Here is a 24,927-nt window from a genome sequence, read left to right on the forward strand (position 1 = left end):
TGTAGTTTAGCACATTTCGTATATATTTACCTCAAAGACATGAAGACTTTTTGATAAATATAACACGATGGGAACTGGGGAAACAGTATGTCTGCATTACCAGGGCTTCATTAACCAGCAAGTACAGCAAACCTCTTTTTCTAGTCTTTAAGGCATCACAGGATTGTCAAAGGTATTAAAACACAAGGGCTGTCAAAGAACACAGGACAAAAGCCCCTAGGGTTTCTCTTCTTTTAAGAAGCTTTCCTCCACACTTTCCCAAAACCACAAATGAATGTAAACCCTTAAACAGGCTTCATGATAAACAAGTAACATAAACAGAGTCATTTTAATGATGTTTATAGTAAAAATACTTTGATCCATACATACTGTACAAAGTCCAACGGATCTTTACATTTGGAAAGGTATGGGCAGTCACCTAAAATCATACAGGTGGGGGGGAAAAGGCATGAAATGCTGGTATAGGACCATGGGTGCAGATGACACCCTGAAATATATTCACTTTTGGGCAGTTAGGACTGATGTTGCCTGATCACGCTTCATTTCTGTTGGAATTTCAGAATCGTACCCATACCATAAAGTACACAGGAAGGAAGGCACAACTCTTAAGACGCCTTCTCAAAACTAAATATAAGCGCTAACTGCTTCTATTTTGAGCAAAAGAATAAGAAAATATGGACAGAAAAATATTTGTTGCTGCGGGCAGTCCTGAAAAAGAAAAGAAAAACCCCAAAAAACTAAAGCCCAAAAGGTATTGTGGCAGCAAAATAACCGACAATAATGTTTAAGGGGAGATGGAATCAAGCAGGCACACCATAAGAGGAGCAGACAGTCCCATGTCCCTTTGAAACAGACTGACACGCAGTGTCCAGTCAGGGTTCAGTAGAACCACAAAAGTGACCAGACATCATAGACACCCTAGACCAACACCACCAGCTGTTTTTTGTGGGCATACCCATTGAAACAGACAATATGATAAATGTTCTTAAAAGTACACCCCTCTCAAAACATCTGTCAGTATTTATCTTCTCTTACAAAAGGATACATTCAAAAAGGGGGAAACTTTAGAAAGAGCTTTTCCATGAAAACTAAATATTTTTTTGTGGGATTTTCTTTAGAAACTATCACACATGCTCTATCAAGCCATCCTTGTAAGAAACTATATCTTCCTTTATCATCCAGCAATTCCATGTTTATTAGCATTTGCAGAGAGCCCTCCAAATACGGTTCGCAGGGAGGGCCTCCGCAGCCTAGGAGCCCTTGATCTGATCAAGTGTTCCACTCCTCTAGTTGCTAACCGCTTAATTTTCTGGCTTGTTCCACAACGCATCACTTTTTGACATTTTATTGTCATCATTCCTCTCTCAGTGGTGTTCACTTCTGAGGTACGAGTAAGATTGTGCTTCCGGTTTTCTCCTCTTTTCTCACTGGTTCACTCATTTAGGGAGAGGATGATGTCGTCTTCCAGATCGGAATTGTCCGAGCTATCTGCTGGAAAGGCAGAACAGGGAGAGAAAGGGTTAGAACAACTAGAGGATGCATATAGACTGAAAGGAAGCCACCCAAAAAGAGGCAAGCCTTTCTAATCCACTCTCACAGAAACATCAACTCACTGTTATCAAGCACAAGGTCCACATCTCCCTCATTATCGTCAGAGTCATCATCTTCGTCATCCTCGTCATCATCATCGTCATCATCGTCATCCCCTTCCTCTTCCAGCAGGCGAGCCACCTCTTCATCATCAGAGGGAGAAAAATCCTGCTCGCCATCCTCCTCCTCCTCCTCTTCTTCTCCATTATTCTCATTCTCCAGTTCTGCCAGCAGGGGGTCTGTGTCAATATCGTCTATGTCATCATCGGAGTCGTCATCATCGTCCTCCTCTTCCTGATCTTCATCCTCCTGAAAGGTTGGATAGCAAAAATAGCAGTTTCTGAAAACAATTACCTTTTTATAACCTTGATGAATCGATTCAAAATCAATTTTCAATGAAACATTTACATACACAGCATGCCTAACACTGTAAGAAGTTACAGACACCTTTCTATTGGTCAAGGCTGCTTTATGATGGTTTAGCAGTTAAATGAACATATTACTCTAATAAATCTATGCAGTTCTACACAAGCTAAATGCATAAACCTTATTTAAATAGCAAAGACACAGAGTGACATGGATACTCTTATAAAGCATCAAAATCTATTTGAGAGCTATTAGCTCCCCCTTGTGGAGTGACTTTTTAAATAACCATTTTAAATAAAATGCTATTTACTGCTAGAAGGCAATAATTAAATCATCACCAACATCAACAATTTTAAAAGCCTGTCATTGCTTACACAATGTGAAAGCAATATACGCCAAGATATGCGCACCTGATCTTCCTCATCCTCTTCCTCCTCAGCCAGTCTTTGTCGACCAACTTCATAAAGCCTGCACACCGTGTCCATGTTTATGGAATCCTGATTCTATGTGAGGTGAAAATGTTTCCGTTTGCCTTCATATTGTAATAGCAAAAAAACAGCTTGAGTAATTATTTTGGAAATTCACAAAATTAAGGTTTATAGAACTTACTTCAATGACAGCCAGATAGCAGTCTTTGGTGTCTGTGCAAAGGTCAAAAATATTCCTCTTCACATCAATGGTGGCTGGGAAGGCATATAAAAAAACCTGTTATTTATTTTGTTCTATGTTGCACTAAGTTCAGAACTTTGACACTTCTTGAGCATACTCTGCCTTCTTTGTCAATTCTATTATCAGAAAAGCACACCAGGAGTGTGCCAGTTAAAAGTAAGTGTTTTATTAAATTCTTATTCAGTTAATCTAAAAGTAAGTTATTCTAAGGTCCTCGCTTTACTAGCTGACTCCATTCTTAAAATAAACATTGGTTTTAAGCTGTACCAATGGGTTTGTAGTCAGTGGCATCAAATGTCCTGAAGGAGGAACCGAAGGGACTCTTCATCTGCTGCTCCATCATGTCATCCTCATCATCAGCCTGTAGCATTGCTAAGACAACCATAAAAGAAGGAAAAATCCACACACAATCATTGATGCTATTATAACCTGAGCATATGCAGCTGCATGGACATTAACAAACACCTTTGGGAGTAATTGTGTGTGTGTGTGTGTGTGTGTGTGTGTGTGTGTGTGTGTGTGTGTGTGTGTGTGTGTGTGTGTGTGTATGTGTGTGTATATTACCTCCATAAATGACTGTTCCATTGTTGTTAAAGACGATTCTGCATTGATCCAGCGCTGGTACCGTGTGCAGTAGATGGAAGGTCCTTAAGTCCCACTGATGGTAGTTAAAGAACCAAATTTGCATACTTTGAACTAGAGCTGGGCGATAAGGCCAAAAATGTTATCACGATAAACAAAATTCATATCGTTCGATATCAATACATACCGCGATAAATGTCAAATCATTATTTCTTTCAAGTTTGAAGGCTGATTTTTGCTCCTGGGTGGTTAATTGCTGTTTTAAACTATCCTTTATGGTCGGAACACAACAAACACTCGCCAAACACTGGAACATTTCACAAATCTGTCATGGGAGAGTGGGAGAAAGTGTCTGCTGAGCTGTTTTTACCAGCTGGAAAAGCATGGCTATTTTGTAATAGTCATGATTTAAGAAACAAAACAGATTATTTTTAGCTGGTGACGAGCGCTCGGCTACCCCGCTACAAATGACATCACAGTATTCAGACACCAGCTAGCGACGACTGGATATTCAATTGTAGTAGTTTAAGTGGTGAACTGCAAAATATCAACACTAGACAAACAGAGTCCCCCTTTTAGGAACGTTTAAACTGAAAGCGGTGCTTTTGTGTCGTGTTTGATCTACAGTATCATCAATTCTCCGTGTCGTGGAGTGACGGAGCGCTGCTTCAAGTTAGCCAGCTGCTAAAAACAGCTAGCCTGGAAAGCTTGTGCTCTCCCGCTCTCCAATGCCTCACAGCTTCCTCAGTTTACTTTCGTTTAAATCAGGACTGTAACTCACATGAACCCACTTCTTTCTTTCACTTTCGTTGCTTGGGAATGCACTCATACTTAAATATGACTGTCCGAGCTCTGCAACAGTGCTTTAGTTGTGAGGATTGTGATTTAACACTGCTAAAGCTGGTTAGGATGTTAGGAAAGAGGTGAGTTCACTGTAGGACAGTACAGTTACATCACTGACCTCGTCACTCACACTCGGTCACAGGAGAGCAGATGGCCGGTCGCTCCACTCAAACAGGGAATGTATAACTCCGCATTTCAGCTGTTGCTAAAGACTCATCTTACTCGTGGCCCCCTCCCTCACTAATTATGTAGAAAAACTCGGAAGTGCGCCCTCTCCTGGCGACAGCAGAGTAGTGTCGCCTTCCTTGCAGTAGAAAACGCCTCCAAGGCTTTCGCTGAACATGGGAGTGTGAGAATGGTGTATTACATCGAACATTTATTGAACATGTCGTATCGCTCTATCGAGGAAAAGTTAAATCGCGATAATTATCGCTATCGTTTTATTGCCCAGCCCTACTTTGAACTATTAGAAAGCTTATTTACTATAAGAAGTCCCTTGAATTCTGTTCCTCTATAACAGGAATAACATGTAAGCATTTCAACGAAGTACAACTGGCTCTATATTGCACAAATGACAAATTTAAACTAACTTAACTCATTCTCTACTGTGGGGGGTGGTAGACACTACGTAGGCTATTAAAACATCAGTTATCACATTTTATTTTTGCTGTTATCATCCAAGATTGTTTGTTTTACTTGTTGTTTTATGTGAATTAGTGAACAGCTCTGTGATCTACAAAGCAATGTGTTTCCAAACTAAGATTTTTGCTTGTTTCATTTGAACTGGTTGCGATTTTGATTTCTCAGCAGAGAGAGGAAGGGGGGAAAGAAGGGCCCCCCCCGCCCTAGTCATTTCCAAGTCACATGCCTCCAGCTACTGACTTGTAGAACACAAAAATCAAGACACTAAAAGAAGACTGGCACAGCAACCACTTTTCACTTTGTGACATTTGTGGAAAACAGCCAAATCACATGAAAACTCTTAGCTTTCAGCAGAGGAAATGAGGTTGTGTGAGGCTGACACGTGGTCAGGAATCCTCACCAAGTTGATCATGCTTTGTGAGACAGGCCCCTAGTTTTGCGTACATTTTGTCTATTGAATAACGCTTAAAATCACATTTTTATTAATACAGACCATCAGCTAATTGTCAGGTGTACCACTTCAGCTAAGTTAGTATATAATGATTTGAATATAATGTGCATGTTTTAGCTACCAATAGATAGCATTCTATAAACTGGAACATCTACTACGCAAAACAGAAGCAAATCTAGTGTGAAGGATACAATCTCTGTGTTGATGATGACCTCCAGGCCATTGGGGTGGAAAACTCCACTGATGTTCATGTTAAACTTGTCAAACTTGTGGATAGCTTGTGCTGAGCGGACATCCCACATGACCCCATCATTCAGGACAAGGTCATCAGTGGGATTGAAGGTGGCACAGTTGCGCTTGTAATTGTTAGCCAGGTCAGGGTTGTTCAGGGTCAGGGTCTTCTGCCCAGTTTGAATGTCATAAATCTGAATAATTAAAGCACAAGAGAAAATAATAAAGAAAACTTGTTCTTGGCCATTCATTTAAAAAAAACAGACAAATCAATACATCAGTTTCTGGACACTGGATTTTACCATTTAAAAGAACAGAACTGTGAACACAATTAAGCAATCAGGAATGAGTAATGCATTGGTGAAAGATTCCTATAGAAAATATTTCAGATGAACATTTTTTATGCTACCACTACATGTGAATAACTAAACCTGCTGTCTTACATGTGCAATGTGTTCTTTCGTTCCTATTACTCTGTCCTGGGAGAGTTTACTGAACTCCACATAATGATCATCTAAAAAGGAATGCCTGCAAAAAATAAAACAAACACACAAAAATGCTTTATTTATTGGCACAACAATAACAACATAATTGGTAAAAATGTCTGTTAAGGTGATTTATTTAAAGTGAGTAAGTATGTTACACTCACTTCATTATGAAGACAGACTTCATGCCCCAAAGGGCTGACAGGGGATAGCTCCATGAAGCTGATGTCAACAGTAAAGACCCATCCTGCAAGAGACAAAAATCGATGGCATGACATTGAGCCTTGACAAATCATTTCTAAACAAACCACATTTAACAGTCAGGTCTGTACAGACTAATTTACTTAAGACATTGCAATGAAGGTTAAGACACCCAGCAAAAAAGGTGACACCAGCTAATAAACTCAAAGCCTGGAGTCTCACACATTTTTCAAAAGCCGTGAAAAACAAAATAGGTTATTAAGTGTTCTCTCCAATAGCGATCCGTTTCTCCTTTGTTTTAAGACGTTTTGCTCCAGACTGGGCAGTTAGACTATAAAATAGATATAGAACCAAGTAAAAGGTATTAGGTTCAGGTTGAAATCAGCAGAAATTTCTGGATCAGGTACTGAAAGAAAAAAAAAAAGGGGAAAACAAAACAAAAAAAAAAACAAACAAAAAACAAAACAAAAAAAGTCCTGTAACAAATCTATCCTATAATGGCACTTCCATGCATTTTGTGATTAACTGTACGTTACCTCCCTCAAGTGTACGTAGTCTGTGTATGATAACCTATTTTTTTATGCTCATTTTAATGAAAAACTTTAAATTTAGAGAATTTTCCACTTACCCCAGATGGAAGAGATGAGCCAAGACAAGACAAGACAAGACAAGACATGTTTGGTGTCCAAACTGGAGCTATGAGGCTTACAAACACCAAACATCACTAGTCACCCAAATCTCTCATAAATATATCCTCACTCAAACCACATCCACGTCTTTCTTAAAGGAAATGTAAACAAAGCAATTTAGAGTGGATTGATGTAAAATGCTTTCATGAAAATTGAGACTTTGGCCTAAAGCATTTATTGTAAATATATTTGTTAGTACCTAGTAGAAAACATTTTTAACATTGTATTATCATTATCATTCCATCTCACACTTGTAGGTTCGCTATTAATTCTGCATCGTAAATAACATGACTATATTTGTGTTGTGGACATCATCCCTGGTTGTTTTTGTGAAATGGCAAAAACTGATTTTCTTTGCCACCTCGTGCCTCATCTGGACAGCAAAATGAGGAATATGGAGTGGAGTGTGAACACTGAGGGAGTTTCTCTCCTGGGTGAGCAAGCTCGTGTTGAGAACCACAGGTATACAAGCTAATGACTATGAGCTGTGGTTTAAAATTTGTGATCTAAGTAGTGTAATAATGGAAACGTGCACGTAAAAGTGATCATTTCACTCCAGTCACTTAACCACAGTTAGCAACACTGTTATCTTATGTTTTATATGGCATATGTAAAATCTTCATCTAAGAGGGGCCACCAAACATGTCTTGGCTGACTGACTTCATCTGGAGTTAGTTAAAAATTATGCAAGTGTTTAGAAGTTTTTAAAGTAGAAATATCTAAATAGCATCACTACCTGCCAAGACTTGAAGTATTGGAAACGAAACCTACTTTTTAGAAAAGAAAAGGCATTGTGCCCTCTCCGTTAAAAAAGGGGAAGGGGAAAAACAGACGCACCCTAGAGGGTTCAAGGTGTGTGATTGCCGAGCTGTGGCAGCTGTAGCTGGCTTCCTCCTGTCCACTGAAGACATTGTAGAGTTTGAGCTGACCAGTGCACGTGCCCAGCATGAGGAAGCGCTCTCGTGCTGAGAAAGCACAACACATGAAGCCACTCTCATCCTCCTCCGCTTCTCTGAACACAGATATCGGCCTAAACCTGGACACCCCACCCAAAAACACATACACAAATCAGTGCATTGAAACCTAACCTTTCTGTTACTGCATGCATCCAGTTTGCAACAGATCCTGCACACACATTGGTTGTTTCTACACAGAGAGTTAAATCCATCTTTTCATTGATCTAATCAACTGCCTTGACTTGAAAACAAAACTCCTGAACACAAACAGCATTTTCATGCTCTTACTGTACCTGCTGAAGATGAGATGTCTGTCGAAGCAGCCCCCATCAACCCCCCCGTATTTGGGGTATACTACCCTGCGTGTGTGTCGCGCAGTGAAGTTTGTGGGGGCCTGGCGCCTCTGCTTTGGCTCAGGACACTGGTGGGGAGTGAAGAGACTGAAGGGGGGGCAAGTGGTCACCGGGTTCTTACAGCGTGCATGCTGTTCCCGCAGGTATTCCGTTATGATACTACAAAGAGAATAATGTTAATGTCATGTGAGATATATGCCAAAAATAACAACTGACAACACACCCACTCAAACATTTTGCTGATTTTCTATTTTAGGTCTATTTAATTTGTAATGTTTTATCATTAGTTTTTAATGTTAAACATATTGGAAAAAATATGCCATATAAAATTGTGCCATAACTGTTGCACAGGCCATATTTTATGTTTTTGTTTTCCCTCCAAAATGTTAAATTCAGCAAATAAACATTATGTAAACAGTGGGCATTAAATTGTGCCATTTCCTATAACGCTTGATTAAAATCAATTACTAAGCGATAGTTTAAAAGCTGGCATCTTATTAACAATTAGTTGGCTTACCGAAGCTTATGCTTCTAATGCTGCATACAGTGACTGAAGGCTGCAGAGCACAAGCAGTTGGAAACTAGGGCTGTCAAACAGTTGACAGCCAGTGAGAGTAAAGGTGGCTTTATGTTACAACCAATTAGTGTATAAATCATATATACCATCAGTGGTTTCAACACCTCTGTGATTGTAGCCTCTCGCTTTCATATCGCTATGGTAAGTCTTACTTCGAGGGAAACTGGATCTTTCCACTTTTTGCTTTTGCTTGGGTTAGTTTGCTGCGCGTTGATTCACTCATGGTTCTTTAGTGAGCACTGCCCAGTGTAGTCAGCTACAACAGTCCTCCGGTGCTAACATAGGCGATACTACCAGCGATGTGCTTTACATGCAAACTTCGGACTCAACACGACACAACAATAGCCGTAAGTAACTTCTATCAAGTGAGCCACCAAAAAAAGCTGTCATTTAAAAATTGTATTTAAACAATCGGAGTACACTCCTCAACGATATGCTTTCTCTGTTTCATCCAAGCACAGTGCACAAGAAAAACTCAAGTTTGATTACAGTTACTGACAGAAATGCATTTAGTTTGACTTATCATTAGAGGGAAATATATTGTTCTTTTAAATCCCCAATCACAGAGATTAAAATGGCATTTTCATGAGCAATGGAGAAGGTCTGATCTTGATAAAAGTTGTTTAAATATAGTTTAGATATAGAGTAGATCTGTTTGAAAGCAGTATAAAAAAGCAGAAATATTGCTTGTATTTCTTTTTTAAATAAAACACTGTAGTGTCAATGTAGATAAAACATTAATTATTGACAGTTATTAATTATTCTTAAACTTGACACGCTAATAATTACACTCTTTTGTGGATCAATCAAAATTATAAGACTGATACATCGATGATGGAAATAGCTGCTAGCCGCAGCCATCATTTACTAATTTATAATTTAATTTCAACATATTTTCATATTGTTTCAATGAAACAACAATAAACATCTCTTACCATGAATGCAAAGCTAAAACAAAAATCTGGCTGCATATAGAATTTCAGGTATGCTGACAAATTTACAAATTATGATTTTACTCTGTAAAAAGTACATTTTTGTTATTAAAACACCCTGATACTCTTAAATAAATAAACAAACAAAACCCACAGTCTACAGGACTGATTTGGTATTTTCTGCATTTTTTAATTTTACCACAGAGTTTTCTGCAGCGCCTAGTGAGAGTTAAATTGTTTAAAAGAAACTTTATCTATTTCATTTGTAATAAATCATGTGACTTCATTTGTGTATTCTATGGCTTGGCTTGCTCACTGGGGCTTGGATCGGGATTTTCTGTAAAGCTGCTGTGTGACAATGCGTGCTGTAAAAAGTGCTATATAAATAAACTTTGACTTGACTTTGACTTGCCAACCAAAGTCTCAACACAAAAGTTATACTGTTGGATTGGCCTGGTGATGATACTGTTAAATCATCCAAGCCAAACGTAACTAGTTAAAACTTAGTTTAAATCTAATGTTAATTAGCACTGAATGAGTAAATAAGTAAAATCAGACCTATCAAGAGCTGGAGGGGACGGGAGATGGCGATCCATCTGTTTCTTCATGGCTGGACTCTGACTAAATGCCCCATGGTCCGATTTCTGCCTCAAAACTCGTGGCTTCTTCCCTCCTATTGCACAGGGGGATGGCCGCTCCCTCGAGAACACGATACGCCCAATCAGAGGAGAACTGTTAGTATGGTGAGATGATGCAGGAGGGGCTGGGGGTGGGGGCTGTGAGGTAGACGGGCGTGGCTGCGGGTGAAGAGGCGAAGTCACTGTATGAGGGGTGTGGCCCCCAAGCCGTGCTGCCACTCCATTTGCAAGCCGAGGAGTCCTTGGGATGGCAGCTGGTGAGGGTGGAGTCGCCATGGTAACAGCCGCAAAAGGTGCTACACCAGCATGAGTATGTGAATGCGTGTGGATGCCCATAGGTAGCTCAGCCTCTTTTGTGAGTGCAGAAGCAGTATCGGTGAGGCCTTTTGATAAAAGATGGTTCCTAATAAGCAGCAGCAACTCCTTTTCGGGGAACGTAATACGTGACTGTGCAACGACATTCGCCCGCTGCAGCCGTGCTAGCGAAACATCTGTACCAATTAGTAGCGGCTTCCCAGACACTTGCTCTATAAGCTCTGCTGCATATTTGCAAAACCGCACATGCTCACTACGTTTGTCCTGAAGTACAGGTTCCTTCATCAGCTGCTGGATTTGTCCACTGCTAAACAGAGGCAGCTTGCTGATGATCTGTCGCACTGTGGCGCTACGCGCTAACCCAACTAGCGCTTTGCACGCAAGTGCTCGAATCTGGTCTGCATCTGTGATGGGCATTTTGACAGTCAGCAGAGAGAGCAGTACTTTGATGCCGTTGTTGGACTGGACCACGTTCCACATTTTGGCCAAGACGCTCTCACTGGCGCGGTGAGTCTGGGGCAGGCGACGGCGTGGGGTTCCGGCAATGAACTTGCCGATGCTGGACACACGCTTGTCTGGAGCACACACACAGTTGATCACCACCTGCAGGGCTGACTTCTGGATTTCCGCATCATTGACGAATACCTCACCCTCAGCTACAACCAGCACAATGCTCATGCCTGCACATATACAAAAGCAAGCAATCACAAATTATGGCATAACCACAAACCATCCCATATCCTAAGAGATGTGTATGAAACTTATTGTATTACTTGGGAACAAGTATTGTTTAACTTTATCCTATTCTGATACATAACGCAATCAGCTCTTGGCTCATTTTCACTGTAGTGTTAAGATAACCATAATTCCTTGGCAGACCGTATAAAGTCATATCAGCTACTAGTAAATTCACCGATGAGAAAATGACGTTTTACATTGACCAGTCTGTGCTTGCACAGCATAAGGATTTTTTCATTACAGTTTCTACTTTCTCAGACTTTGCATACCTCTGCCCTCATTCTTTTTGTGTATCGGCATCATCAGAACAAACTCAAACTGTGTAAGAAGGTATAGCTCTAACTAGGGATGAGAAGCCCCCTTAGAGGTGAGAGATGTCATCCCCACCCTATTTCTCCCTTGATCAAATCAAATCTTAATTTTAATTGGCCTGTTACTGTCTAACTAATTTTGAAATCTATCTATCATCTAATTTGTCACTGGAAATTAGTTATCTATGCATTTAAGTTCTATAAAAGTTGTTAATACATGATTATTGGAGGGTTGTGGAGAGAGCAGTACATTTGTTTATGAGAGGAAATATGTGTGCTTATAAGAGTAAAGGTAAAGGTAGCATTAGACCTTTGAGGCAAGATATTCCCCCCAGACAAAAGAAAAAGGCCCGATAGCAAAAAGGCCTGACAGTGGGGCAAGAAGCTGCTTCTAAAGATTTTCTTTTTTGTGCTTTAAAAACAAAACTGACTCATGTTCCCATTTATTTCCCCTTCACTCTGTGTACATTTACGCATCATCATCCTGTACATACTAAACTGACACAGATATGGTTTGGCTTTCAGTAAATGGACATTGTTAGTAAGGGAGGGCATTCTCCCCACACTTTTCTCTCCCTCCCAACTCCCACCTGTAACGTGATGAAAGTAACAAAAACACCATTTTACAACAATCCCTCACCTACTGTTGAGATGGTAGACCCTCCCTCATCCAACACAGCCACATTCTCAGCCAAAAGAAGCTGAGTTTTTGGGATAACAGTCAGGATGCTGAGGATGTCCAGTGCATATCGCACTGTGTCACTCCTAGGAGAGAAAATATTAACCACAAAATATCAGTTATATCTGTCGGCCAACTAAACACCCTGAAGCTTGTATATACTATAAGGTAGAAAGTACTCAAACCAGGGTAGCTTATTAAAAAGATTAACTTTGCTACTCCTCTTTATTACTTTATTCCTCGTTGTGGCACTGAATGTTAACATAAGAAGCAGATATATTTAGGAAACTATATTTACTGAGCTAGATTTGTAAACGTGCCTTAGGGGTCTCCATACTTAGAACACTGAAATGCCACATCATTCTCTCCTTCTTACCTTCCATAATACGTTCTCCAGTCACAGGCGATGGATATCAGCTGCAGTAGGAGCTGCACACAGGACAGTTTGTGGAAGACCTCTGCAGGCTCCCAGTACAGGCGCACCGGCCCATACTCAATCAGGAACTCCACCATCTCAACCACCTGATCGTGGGTGTAGGAGCAGGGCTGAAACACAAACAAGTGAATAAATGTGTGCCGATTACTAACATGCTTCAGAGGCAAGAATCTTTGAACATAAGTGTACACTGAATGAAGCTGTGGATGTAAATATACAGCTAAATGTGTGTGCGCGCATGAAGGAGAATGAATGTGCCTTAAATGATGGCATTTGGTTAAAAGATAAATGCAATAAAGTAGGCATGTGCAAACTGAAAGAGCTGCAGCTCATACTCAAATAATATAGCGCTAAAATAATAAAAAATTTACTTCCAAATTTTTTTTCCCAACAAATATTAATCCCAACTAGTGGAACAATGTCATTTTCACTGTAAAAAAAACAAAAAACAAAACAAAACAAAAAAAAAACAGAGGCAGCATGTAACAGATCTGAATTTTAATGTTCATTTTGTGAAATACACGCATTATTTTCTCCACAATAATTCAGATTCCCCTCAAGTAGCATTTCTACGCAGCAAGAGATGAAACCTGCACATGAACGAACACAAGCGTGTCTGCTGTTACATTTTAAAAGGGTGAGCGAAATAGTTTCTGAAAATAAGGCTCAATTAGTTAATCCTAAAATAAATAAAGGCTCAAGCAGTCTGCACAGCAGTGAGTCCAAAGACATTTTAGGGCTGACTTTCCTGCAGACAAACGATAAAAACACAAATTGTAGCTGTTCTTTTGCAGGCGTGCAACGGTGATCTTTCTTGTATTTGCACAGGATTAGTTTTCCTAGCTTGTGTGACGATACTGTTGCATTGTACAGCCTCAACATGTGCTGCTTGCAGTCAATGTAAACCTGGTTGACGATGAACAGTCATTTTTTCAAAATGCATTTTTAAAAAACCACCTGCCCCCAAATTTTTAGCAGACAGCATACATTTGTAAATTTACTTTTACTTTGTTTAAAAGCTGTATGGTTACAGATGAGTACACACATACCTTGTAGTATGGCTGGGGATGTATAGGTGCTCCTCCCTCAGTGCGCTGCAAAGACTGCTTGACCTGCTCCACTTTGATAGCTAGATGTGCCTCAAAGTACCTGCGCAGAGCCATGCATGTGTGCTTGGCTGTCTGTCTGCTGGAGAAGATCTCATCATCACTCAACAGTGCCCCCTGGTCTTCTGGGTTAAGGATCTCCAGCGTGCTTATCTGTGCACATTCACAACAACAAAGAAAGATCCATAAGACTCAGCATATCAGGACTATGTCCCATGATACAAGGGATGCAATATGTTTGGCCATTAAGATCAATAAGACCCATGTTATAGTAAGATCACTAGCAGTAATGAGTTTGTGTGTCTGTATGTGCACATACGCACCAAGTTGACAAGACGTCGCAGGCCATCTTGCTTGTCAAACAGCTCGAGCACAGCGCGAAAGGAGAAGCAAATGGAGAAGAACATGGTGGCATGGCAGCAGCCAGAGGCATGAGAACACTCCAACAGCCACAGAGTATAACTCACAACTTCAGCTAGCAGAGAGTGAGGCAGCATACACACCTACAAGAGACAGAAAACACTAGTAATTACAACCAAATAGCATAACAAATCAGAAGTCCCCATTTGTTTTATTCAGGCATTTTCTGAGTCAAGACAGGATCATCCTTCGCAGTGCCTCAAAATTGTAAGACAAGCTGCATACACATGAATTATAATCTGAAGCAAGGAAAGAGTCTCTGAAATCATGTTAAATCATGTCATGATATTTTCTTTCTATATTTGCTCATAGTATGCAAGTTTTTAACTTTAAAAATAAAAGGTCTGACATCTAGGTGAAATGTATACAGTGCTTTATTCTCAGCAACAATTAAATTACAGAAACAGAGCAGGGCTGCTTCTTCTTTGCTATGCGGCATCAATAAATAAAAAACACCTGTAAATGCTAGCTAACACTATTTACTAGCAGAAAGCAGTGGCCTTCCTTACACCATGATAACTATCAGCCGTTAGGAGTAAGACGGTCAAGGATTAAATAAATAATGTTAAGTTCACGTCTGCCCATCTTTAAGCATTCAATAGTTTTATACTAAACATACATGGCATTTGCTATTGATCTACTGAACACTAGGCCTGAAACTAGTGGGATTTTAGCTAAAAACGATTAGGCCGTATTCAAAATACAGAATACGCAGTTTGAATCAGTAAGTAGTTACAGGGTCAAGATATCAACCTATAATATGGATTTGTGCAAACTGTGGTCATTATAGCAGGCTATCGAGTTTTCAGCCGACTGTTTTTTTTTTAGCTAGCTAACATTAAGTTCATGTGAGATAAAGAAACAGAGGATCAGGCACAAAAACATGAACGCTAGGTAGCTAAAGAGCCAACTATTTTAAGAAACAGTCACACCAGTATTAACTAATTAATTAATATATATTATTGTACTATATATAGCTAACACAGGTGTTTGATTATAACGCACTTTTATACCCTTGAACTCTATAAATAGTTATTCTGAGGTGGCAGCTCTAGAGGGCCAGTCAGGGGAGAAGATTTTTGCCATGAACTCCTTGATCTCTTGTAAATCTGAATAAAAATAACCTGTTACTATACAGGGAAGGACAGAAATTAGCTGAAAGACTGACAGAGCCGAAGAAACAGGTCTGATAAAGGTTAGTAATCAAGAAAAAAAGCTAGCGAGTGCTGTTTAAGCTTTTAGGTTGTTTTTCCTCTTTTATTTTGATGTACAGAGATGTAAATGGGGAACGCAAACAGGCCTACTGGTGATCGGAAAACAGCCTAGTGACACTACACCGTGGCTTCAATCCCAACACAGATTGAGATACAGAACGGATTTTTTTTCTATTTAGTCTCAGGCAATGCACAATCAACTTGCAAATTTTGAGTAGTATTTTACTAGTCGAATTACTTTAGTTTGTTAGTTTTCACTTGTGTCCATCCCAAACAGTAGACCAGTCTACACAATGCAGTTGGTGTGCTTGTAAGCTCCATTGTGCATACCACCTACCCTCTCCATAGCATCCTGATTGTAGGCTAGGTAATACAGACACAAAGAGACTCCTGTAGCAGCCATAGAGGGCCGCGGGATTTCCAGAAGTTTCTGCACTCCACCATGAGCCACAAACTCCGCTGCAAACTTCTTATGCAGCAGAAGAGAGGCCAGGTACTGCCAAAAAAAGAAAAACAATTTTGAAGGGTACACAATTTGAATCTGTATGTGTATGGTGACTGCTTTATTGGAAAGCTTCCTGAAACAACAGGGGAAAAAAGTACACCCATTTGTGATTTCAATCAATATTTCCAATGTGTTTACTCTAGGCTATGAGTCAGCCTAGTCTAACCTTGAGTCCAGATTACATAACACCGTTTAAAGTGTTACCTTGAGACATGGTGTGTTACCTTAAGGGCTTCAAAGGTTAGCCGGACATCATTGGTCTGTTTGAGGTCCATGTAATGCATGAGAAGCTCCCGAGCACCAAGCTGCATGAACACAGCCAATAGCTGCAGACAAAACAGACTAGTGTAAGAAACACAAATGTGGTATATTCACCTCTAAGCTGGAGTCCTGATGTATTAATACTGGTTAACTGCCAGGCAGTCCTGAAATGATCAGAAGAATCAGATTAACTGCAATTTAATTCTTTAAGATTAAAACGCGCCTTCAAATTTGAGCCAAAAAACTGTTTTTTTTACAACCTCACCATCACTGAGAAAAGATCAATCTAAACAAAATATTTTAGACACCACTAAAATAAACTACAAAATTAGCATTTTAAGGCCAAGTAACATTTACTTCTGATTAAAAATTCATTTCACTATTAACTGTTAGAATATATTTTATATTAGCTCTTCCTTCTGCTACGTACTTTCACGCACTGAAGCCAAACCATCACACACTTAATCTCCGCTTGCTTCCACCTTGTATGACAGCTTCATGAATCAGACGCAGAGCAGTTTGTAAGTTATTAAAGGCAGTGAAATCTGTTCTTTTTTACGCATCTTTTGATGAATAAAGGCCTTATTCTATGCGCTGCTTACAGTAGTGTAAGAACGTTTCTGCAATGTCAGATCAAGAGGAGTTTTGGCCCCTTGAAGCATTCCCATTTGACTGGACTAAGCTTGGGTGACTTGCTATTATCACTGCTTAACTGCACGTTTAGTACAAAAGAATTCAGGTACAACTACTTATTAAATGTTTGTGAAAAGCACCAAGTTAATAAAAATGAGATTTGAGATGGAAAGATGGCAAAGTCACAAGATTCTTTGGAAAGAAAATGGGTAGTCTATGTATAGTACAGGATTACAAACCCTCCTGTCAACACATCTGTCTGTTAGTGGGTGCTGCGGGAAACAATATGATGCCATCATGTGGCCAAAAATAATTATATCTTATTTATACAAACGATAACATATATTGAGATATTTACATGTGTTAAGCATAAATGAGCACTTGTTTTTTCATATGAGAGCAATTATATCATCTAACAGAATAATTAAGGAAAACCTCCCAACAGTTTAAAAGAATGAATATCACCTAATCCTGTTCGGGAGTGCAAAAAAGCATTACTGTTACCTAAACACAAACTTACCTCCTGGTACTCTCCAAGAGGTGTGAGGTACTGCAGAATAAGGCGCTGCTCTATGCCAGGTGTGAGCGGGTACAGATGGTAGTTATTCCCGATCACCCACGGACTCATCTCAGACCAGCTGCTGTTTGACAGCTCGCTGAAACTGCGCTCAGGCTCTGGCAATGAGAAATTTAGCTTCTGCTTTGCCTTTCTTCCATTCTCCCTTTCTAATCTCTTTCTCCAATCCCTCACTCCCTCCCCAGGGCCATCAGGCTCATCTGTCTCTGACTGGAGGGCCGAAGCAGGTTTCATCAGCCCTTTGATGCCCAAGTTGGCTCGCCCGCTGCTTTTCTGAGCGGAACCGGGCTGGGAGGAAATCTCGCCATCCGAATCGTGCACGAAGCTGTTCTGCTCAGAGCGCGTGTTTGAAGGGCTGGTTTGGGTACAGGGGGAGAACTCGCCATCAACCGCCTCCTCATCCACTGGAAGGAGGGGCTCAAGGCTCTTGCGGGGGCTTGGCCGTATGAATTCCTTCCTGTTTTCGGTGTCTTTCTCCTGAAGCTCTCGTAGCCTCTGCAACATTAACGGAACCTACAGAAGAAATGCATCAATGAAGCTAAGTCACAAGGAATAAACTCTTCACATTCACATGAACTGTAAAGTAACAACAGTGAAATTCCACTCAGCTCAGCTAAGTAACTGTAGTATCCTACATTCTCCTTATGCCCCACCCAAGGTATATTCAAAGGTATAATATGTATGTAGTTTCATGTATCAAAAACATTTCATTACATTATAGTTCATTTTCCAGCTTCTTTATCCTTAGAATTTAACAGGCTGCTTTGTTACTGTGCCTTTAAGATATGTAAATGACCTCTGTTCTGACTGGCTGCCTTGTACTGTGCCTCACTGTGTCTGGAAAAGCAGTCCTGAAAAACGTCAATACAAACTTCAGGCAGAGCTAAACTGCTGTAGCCTAGTTTCTATATATGGACTGACACTTTACATAAAACATCAAACTCATACTATAAAAGCAATGATGTTTTTTTTATTTTACATTACATGGGCCCTATATTTGAACAGTACTATGGGAAAAGCAGGGAGTTCTTGAGTAAGACATATGCTTTTGATTAACGTTTAAAACAATATTCAAGCCTGAGAAAAGCTGGTGATGGACAACCAGAGAAGTAACACTTATCTGGGCTCTGCATTAACTGTCTGCAATTTCTGGAGTATTTGACACCATGAAAACATGACAGCGTGAAGGGGCACACACCAGCACAGAGTTCTCCTCACGGTAGTTGGCAGCAATGTCCTGATTCTCCATAGCCCCAGCGAGCAGACCTGTAGCAAAGATCCTTAGAGGCTGCTCTGCTTCTCGGGCCCATTTAAATAAGCGCTCCACAATCCCCTCCTATAAAACAGAGACACAGAGATTTACAGTCTTGCTTCACTGTACATTTATCAGTCATAGGGTCAGGCTGCATAAAAATGTATGTTTATGGGGGGTCCAGGACCTCCTAATTAACCTCTTGGACCCCCTGCATGTCTCAAAATCTAAATTCTGGGGGTCACAGAAGATAAACTTATGACGTTACGCTGTCTGTTAGAGGAAAATAGAAACTCAAACACAAATTTAGGAAAATGTTCTTGTTAAACTGCTTCACCCACAGTTGGCAAGGTTCAGTCTTTGGTATTCTTACCAGAGTCTGCCTTAGGGTGGCGCTGTAGCAAAGTGGTTCTCTTATTTGGTCCTTCAGAGCCTAGCAACTGTAACTATGCCTAGGATACCTCTGAAAAACTCTACAATATGCTATTGCATATTTGTAAATCTGAAAACTTGCTCAATTCCCAAAGAGTTTGGGTGGAAAGAGCGAATTTCTCAAACGGAAGACAAAAGAGGAGAAGTGGAATCTCTCAGTAAATGTGTGGAAGAGCGCATTAGCAAACTAGAAAAGAGCATTTCTGGAAGAAAAACTATTAAATCAAACATTTTGCTGCCACTGAAGCTAGCATCAGCGCTGCTGTGGTGAGGGAGTTAGCAGCCAGCCAACAATAGATTAGGCAGCCAAAATGGGACCCCCCCCACCATGCCTACTAAAAGGTATTTTTACACATATGTCTGACCTTGGGATGCAGTAATATGGGAATTGAGGGATGATACCAATATGCAATATAACAATGCCAAACAATATGTCTTAGGATCTCACATGAAACAGGTTTTGAACAACACGCCAAATACACTGCTCATAAGTGTGCTCAAAGTGTGCATCTTTTGATTACTACTCAGAAAAAGAAATGATCTTTCTTACCTTCTCCTGAAAGACCACTGCAGTCTCAAGGCCTGGCATGATGTTCAGCAGCAGTCTACAAGCTGCGGTGTTCAGAGGGACTTCTCTACTTGTCATGACATAGGAGTTCACCAACTATGACACACAACATCAACACAATTAACACACATGCTGCCTGGCATCATAATAAAGACTGCGTCAGTGTTTGCTACACAACCTGAAGCACACAAAAAGAAAAAAAAAAAAAGAATCCATGTAGTGATTTCATGGCAATTATAGATTTTTAAATTACTAAATCAATAAGTGGTCCCACCCCTACTCAGCACTGCTTTTCCTGGATTTGATAAAAACTACATGTTGAAAAGTATCCATCTACAAACACATCACACACAAAGCAGACACGACATTGCCAGTGTTATGCTTTTGGAAGTCATTTTAATCGAGCCTTCCACATCTTGTCAAACTAGTGGGGCTGCCTACCTCAACAAATCTTAAGAGGGCCAAAGCAGAATATAAACAAGTAGGGCTGGGCAATATGGAAATAATAATAGTGATAAATGTCACAACATGCCTCTCTGAGCATATCATGGATACCATCAGCACTTAAAAATCTTCATAACTGCATGTTTGATTAGAAACAAAGCATAATTAGTCATGTTTAACTGGATTTAGAGCAGCTAAGCATATGAAAAGCTAAATAAAAATTACTGTACTCGCATAATTTTGATATGTTTTTATGCCGAGCTATTTGCACTCTTCCGACTTACCAGATGTCAATATATATATATATATATATATATATATATATATATATATTGTGACACTGTGTATCGTGAAAATTGCCATATCACCCAGCTTTACGGACCATATCGTCCTCCAATTCAATTACCAAGTGTCATTCAATAACTGCCAAGAAATTTAGCATTTCTGTGAAAATCTTTGAAATGTGTGATTTTTGAAAATCAAACTCATTTTTTTCCTCATGAATTTAGTAGGGCTCTAACTATGTCTGAACAGACACAACTGACTGCGTCTCTTACCGCATTCATGAAGTCATCATTCTTAAACAGGATCTTCAAAAGGTGGCCAAGCATGCACTCTGGGTCTGCCCGGCCTAATTCAACAGACATCCAGAACACAGACATATGAAAAACAATCTGAGACTACCCAAAACAAAACATTCAGCAAAGAAAGTAGTCATGACACTAACAGTTGTGTCAGTGAGTACAAATGCAAAGAATACAAAGCCAGCCACATAATACCTGGATGGCGGTCATCAAACGGATCAGGATCAGCCTTGTGATACTCCTCCGTCTCTCTCTCGACAAGCTCCGAGATCCTGGAGATCAATAAAAAAAAAAATCTGAGTCATGACATTCAAGTCACTGAGCAATTACTCATTCGCTGTATCAGTGTGTTCTCTTACTTGGCAAGTATGTTAACCAGGTCCTGAGTGCTGCCTTGTTGCTCTCGCTCCCACTGCTCCAGCAGAGCAGTCAGCTCTGCTTTGGAGTCCACGCTGCCCTCGGCGGCAGACGCCATCCCCCTGCCTAAACGAGACAGAATGGGAGAGACAGCTGTCATGTTGGCAGTTTTGGGGTCTGGAGCACAACGAAATGAGCCAGCGAGGTGAATACAATAAAAATGCAGCAAATTTAAAATAAATACAACCATTATGGCAGGAAATTTCAACTGACTTAACACAAAAATAAAACGCAAAAAGCCAAGCAAGTGGGATTTCCTGACCCCTGTGGTTGTGTCTCAGAGACGTTGTGTTCAGCGTGACAGCCACAGACCTCTCTAGGGACAACAGGTGAACAGCAGGCGCTCAACGCGCTCTTAAAAACACAAACCCCGCCAACTCTCTCCAAAAAAAAACTTGGGCTAAACAGACCTTAACAGACTTAGTATTTATATTCTTAAATAAATTCAGAGCTGACTTACACGGACATTATTTAAGCTGGAAAGAGAAAAATATCAAAGAACCCTTTACATCCCATCTACGAAGAAACAGCTCCTACAGAACCATTTCTAGCGGTTCCAGCGGTCATTTTATTCACTTAAGAGGCTAACCTCAACTTTCGTATAGCTTTGCGACAAACGCAGTGGAATATAAACGCTTTCACCCTTGACTACCTTAAGTTATCGTTACCTCACTTGCTGGATCATTCCAAGGCCGTCAAAGTGACACGTTTGTAGGTTGACTGCACAGCTAGCTTAGATAACCGGTTAACGCTGTGAGCTACCGTTAACTTAGGGGTTTTGTTCACAAGAGAACATGCAGCATGTCCAAACACCACATAACGGTTAAAGTTAAGGAGTTATACACACCGTTCAGCTCCTTTTTATACGAGCAAGTATCTAGCTATACCGCTATATCTGTGTAAATTCAGAGTTAGCTGGGTTCGCAACAGTTGAAGTGACAAGTAAACTAGCTCGCTAGCAGTACACAGAACATTTTTACTCAGATAAGAAGCGAATTAAGACAGTGTTGAAGCTTCATAACGATTCGCTTAAAATTAGCTTGTTTATAGAGTCCGACAGCCACTTTAGCCAGTTAGCTGCAACACAGCTATGTAAGTTAGCTAACGCTAACAACACAGCTCAACTCTTTCCACATCTGTCATCACAGATATCTAGCCACATGCTAACTAGCATGTAGCGTATGATAGCATGTCTTACCTCAGTATTCCGCCCAGTCCCTGCCCGCTGTTCTCACTCCACTCCCTCTACAACTGAGCGAACGGAGTAAGACAAGCTGCTCTACTCGACACTACAGCGCTATCAAGGCTCGCTCTGTTCCAGAACGCGTCTTTGTGAGATCATTCAGGTCCAGACTGCCGTGTGCATGAAGCTGATCATGGCGACCACGTTCCGAGCGTCACGTCTGTGCGACCGCGGTCGTGTTTTAATGATGCAGGGCATGTTTTCGTTTGGGCTGCGAATGCGGGCCGCTGATTGGTCAGTGCTCACAGCGATTTAGAAAACAGAGATTTGGTTCAGTTTACCGAACCGAGCCTTTCGAAGCGCCCGTTTCATGAATCAATGAATGGACAGTTTGATTTACATTTTTTATAAGTGACTCTAGAAGTGACCCTTTTTATAGATGGTCAACACTTAAGTTGGACTACAGCTCAGAAAGAAATCAGCTGTGGCCTTTTTACATACATGTAATTGTGCCGTAGCAAATATGTTGAACTTAAGTGGAGAGAGAAATGTTTTTGCTGTCAGAACAGAACCCTGCACAGATCAGCACGCCGTACACAGTGCTAGAGCAGTATAGATAGCTCCAGTGTTGGGGTCACTATTCAAAAAAATTGATCCATTACAAGTTCCTGTTCATTATTTTACTTCTGTGTTACTCTGTATCAAATTATCTCATTATATTGGCAGATACATTTATATTGGCAAAATGATCTGCCAATATAGTGTGATAATCTCACTAAATATATTTACTTAAGTAAAAAATGTCTAGAATTAAGTTAAATAATCTTATAACATTTTTAGAGCAATCTTAAAATAAGAAATATTGGATATAACAAGTAGACTTAAGATGATTTTACTTGCCAAAATATATTTTTTTGCAATAGAGGCCCAGAATCATCAAATACGCATAACAGTTTTGAAATAGTGTACGCAAGCATTAGCAAACTGAGCTCTAGAAATAGAGTTTTGCTAAAGGTTAAGTGAATTTTGTATTCAATCAAGGGGACAAATGTTGCAAAATGTTGGTGCAAAGAGTGTTGCTGCACTGTGTGAAGAGTTTTGAAAAAGAGTACAATGAGATATTACAATGAGATGTCAGTCAGTCTGATGGGCGCTACTACTACTTATAACTGTAGTAGACTGTATAACCAGCTACAGTCTACAGAAAGAAAGCAAGAATGTAAGCAACATCAAAGAGATTGGTCTTAATTTTTTACAATGTAATATTGTAATGTTGTAATGCTTTTACTATTGTAACAATGTAATATTGTATGGTATGAGGTTAAACTGATAAAGATTATAATTATTTTATTACAAGCCATCAGTCAGCAACACGGCTGCAGGTTTTCATTCTAACCAATAGGGTTGCACGAGAAATCACATTTTTTTTTGATATCATGATGAGTTTCTGTTTGAGCGTGCAAGGTAGTAGTCACGACTGTCACAACAATCGTTTAAAAATGAAACAAAATAAATAAATAAACAACAAAATATATTTGTTCTTGTGTGCCTATATAGAAAATAATGTTTTGTAGCGTTTATGCACAAAAAATGTGCTTGCAGTACTGATAGAAGTAGCTATTAGTACTTCTTTTCATTTTTGATAGCACAATAGTAAATGGTGCTTTTGTAATTTTATATTTTGTTATTTGCTTAAACGAGAGGTTAGTTAGATTTCTGTTTACATCTCTCAAAAAAGTCTGAACTTGTGTCACATCCAATCAGAGGCACACAATTTATTGCTTCTCATATCGTCATTGTGATATCCGACAGCTTTATTGAACATTTTGCGGTTTACACAACATCGTACAGCCCTAACTAACCAATCAGGAGAAACCTCATATAACTAATCAAATGCTCGATCCCAAAAGCCTCACAACCCCCTAAGTAGCACACTATGTTAGTCTTAAAACGGTGCACTGTGTTTTGAAATGTTGGCTTTTTCCTCCAAATAGTGCACTTTTTGATTAGATTGTGCACCCCTGCGCTGGACGCTACAAACAGTTCGATTCAGTATGAATCGGTTCAGATGATTTACTGAGAAGAACCGGTTCCTGTGACTGGTTGATGATGAAAGAAGCGCACGTAAGCAGGTGCACTGAACTCACCTAGTCTCGAAGTCACGAGTCGTAGGCGTAGTATCATTTTCTGAATTTATTCGTACTTGGTAATAATCCTGAAGTTTGTCTTGACAGCTTGAGTCCGAACGAGGTGAGCCTGGCAGCGTAAAGCCGGACATTGTTGACTTCTGACAGCTGCCGTGTTGAGATAAACTTAATCACTGAGCTGAGGCAGGCGTGGGAAAGGGTGTGGAAATAACCACGTCTAATATAACTGCTTCAACTCACACTGACAGGGACTTTTTAACTTAAACTTAAAATACTGAAACAAGCCTGTAAAGTCCAGTCTTCTACCATAACAGAGAAATAAAAGGTTAATATACTAATAGAATAGACTAGAGCTTGTGTTGTAAATGTTTTAGAAATGTCTAAATATGTATTTCAATAGATGCATTAAAGTTGTCCAAAAAGATTAATAGTAGTACTATTGTACAGTCTTTACAGGCAGAAAACATAAAGCAATACCTTTTCACAGCAGTGTTCAGTGT

The 24,927-nt window shown here is 40.0% G+C and overlaps 1 protein-coding gene across 3 annotated transcripts; it reads right to left on the reverse strand.

The window, feature by feature from the left end:
- Positions 1–447: 447 nt before the first annotated feature.
- Positions 448–24,524, reverse strand: LOC118813366 (DDB1- and CUL4-associated factor 1). 3 transcript variants are annotated; one of them, XM_036578656.1, is made up of 25 exons: positions 24,428–24,524; positions 21,040–21,163; positions 20,876–20,952; positions 20,654–20,727; positions 19,635–19,748; positions 18,599–18,736; positions 17,344–17,913; positions 16,154–16,255; positions 15,762–15,920; positions 14,114–14,293; positions 13,734–13,943; positions 12,625–12,794; positions 12,210–12,334; positions 10,126–11,200; positions 7,999–8,217; positions 7,587–7,785; positions 6,024–6,106; positions 5,818–5,902; positions 5,335–5,568; positions 3,190–3,283; positions 2,893–2,997; positions 2,566–2,639; positions 2,367–2,459; positions 1,614–1,899; positions 448–1,488 (listed from the first exon to the last, which is right to left on the reverse strand). In XM_036578656.1, the coding sequence occupies exons 1-25, from the start codon at positions 24,462–24,464 to the stop codon at positions 1,433–1,435; spliced, it is 4,683 nt and encodes a 1,560-aa protein (XP_036434549.1). In that variant the 5' UTR covers positions 24,465–24,524; the 3' UTR covers positions 448–1,432. The 3 variants fall into 3 exon arrangements, with proteins under 3 accessions (XP_036434549.1, XP_036434548.1, XP_036434550.1); XM_036578655.1 differs by having other exon boundaries at positions 1,415–1,491; XM_036578657.1 differs by lacking the exon at positions 24,428–24,524 and adding an exon at positions 22,296–22,503 and having other exon boundaries at positions 1,415–1,491.
- Between the last annotated feature and the right edge of the window lie 403 nt (positions 24,525–24,927).

This window comes from Colossoma macropomum, unplaced genomic scaffold (assembly GCF_904425465.1).
Source record: "Colossoma macropomum unplaced genomic scaffold, Colossoma_macropomum, whole genome shotgun sequence".
NCBI classification, from domain to species: Eukaryota; Metazoa; Chordata; class Actinopteri; order Characiformes; family Serrasalmidae; genus Colossoma; species Colossoma macropomum.

Bases quoted from the DNA above. Each gene is read 5' to 3' on its own strand.
- LOC118813366 (XM_036578655.1), bottom strand. From the start codon at position 24,464: ATGATACTACGCCTACGACTCGTGACTTCGAGACTAG. The intron at 2,640-2,892 runs GTACAGCTTAAA...ATGCCTTCCCAG, and splicing joins CACTGACTACAAACCCATTG to CCACCATTGATGTGAAGAGG. The intron at 1,900-2,366 runs GTGCGCATATCT...CCAACCTTTCAG, and splicing joins AAGAGGATGAGGAAGATCAG to GAGGATGAAGATCAGGAAGA.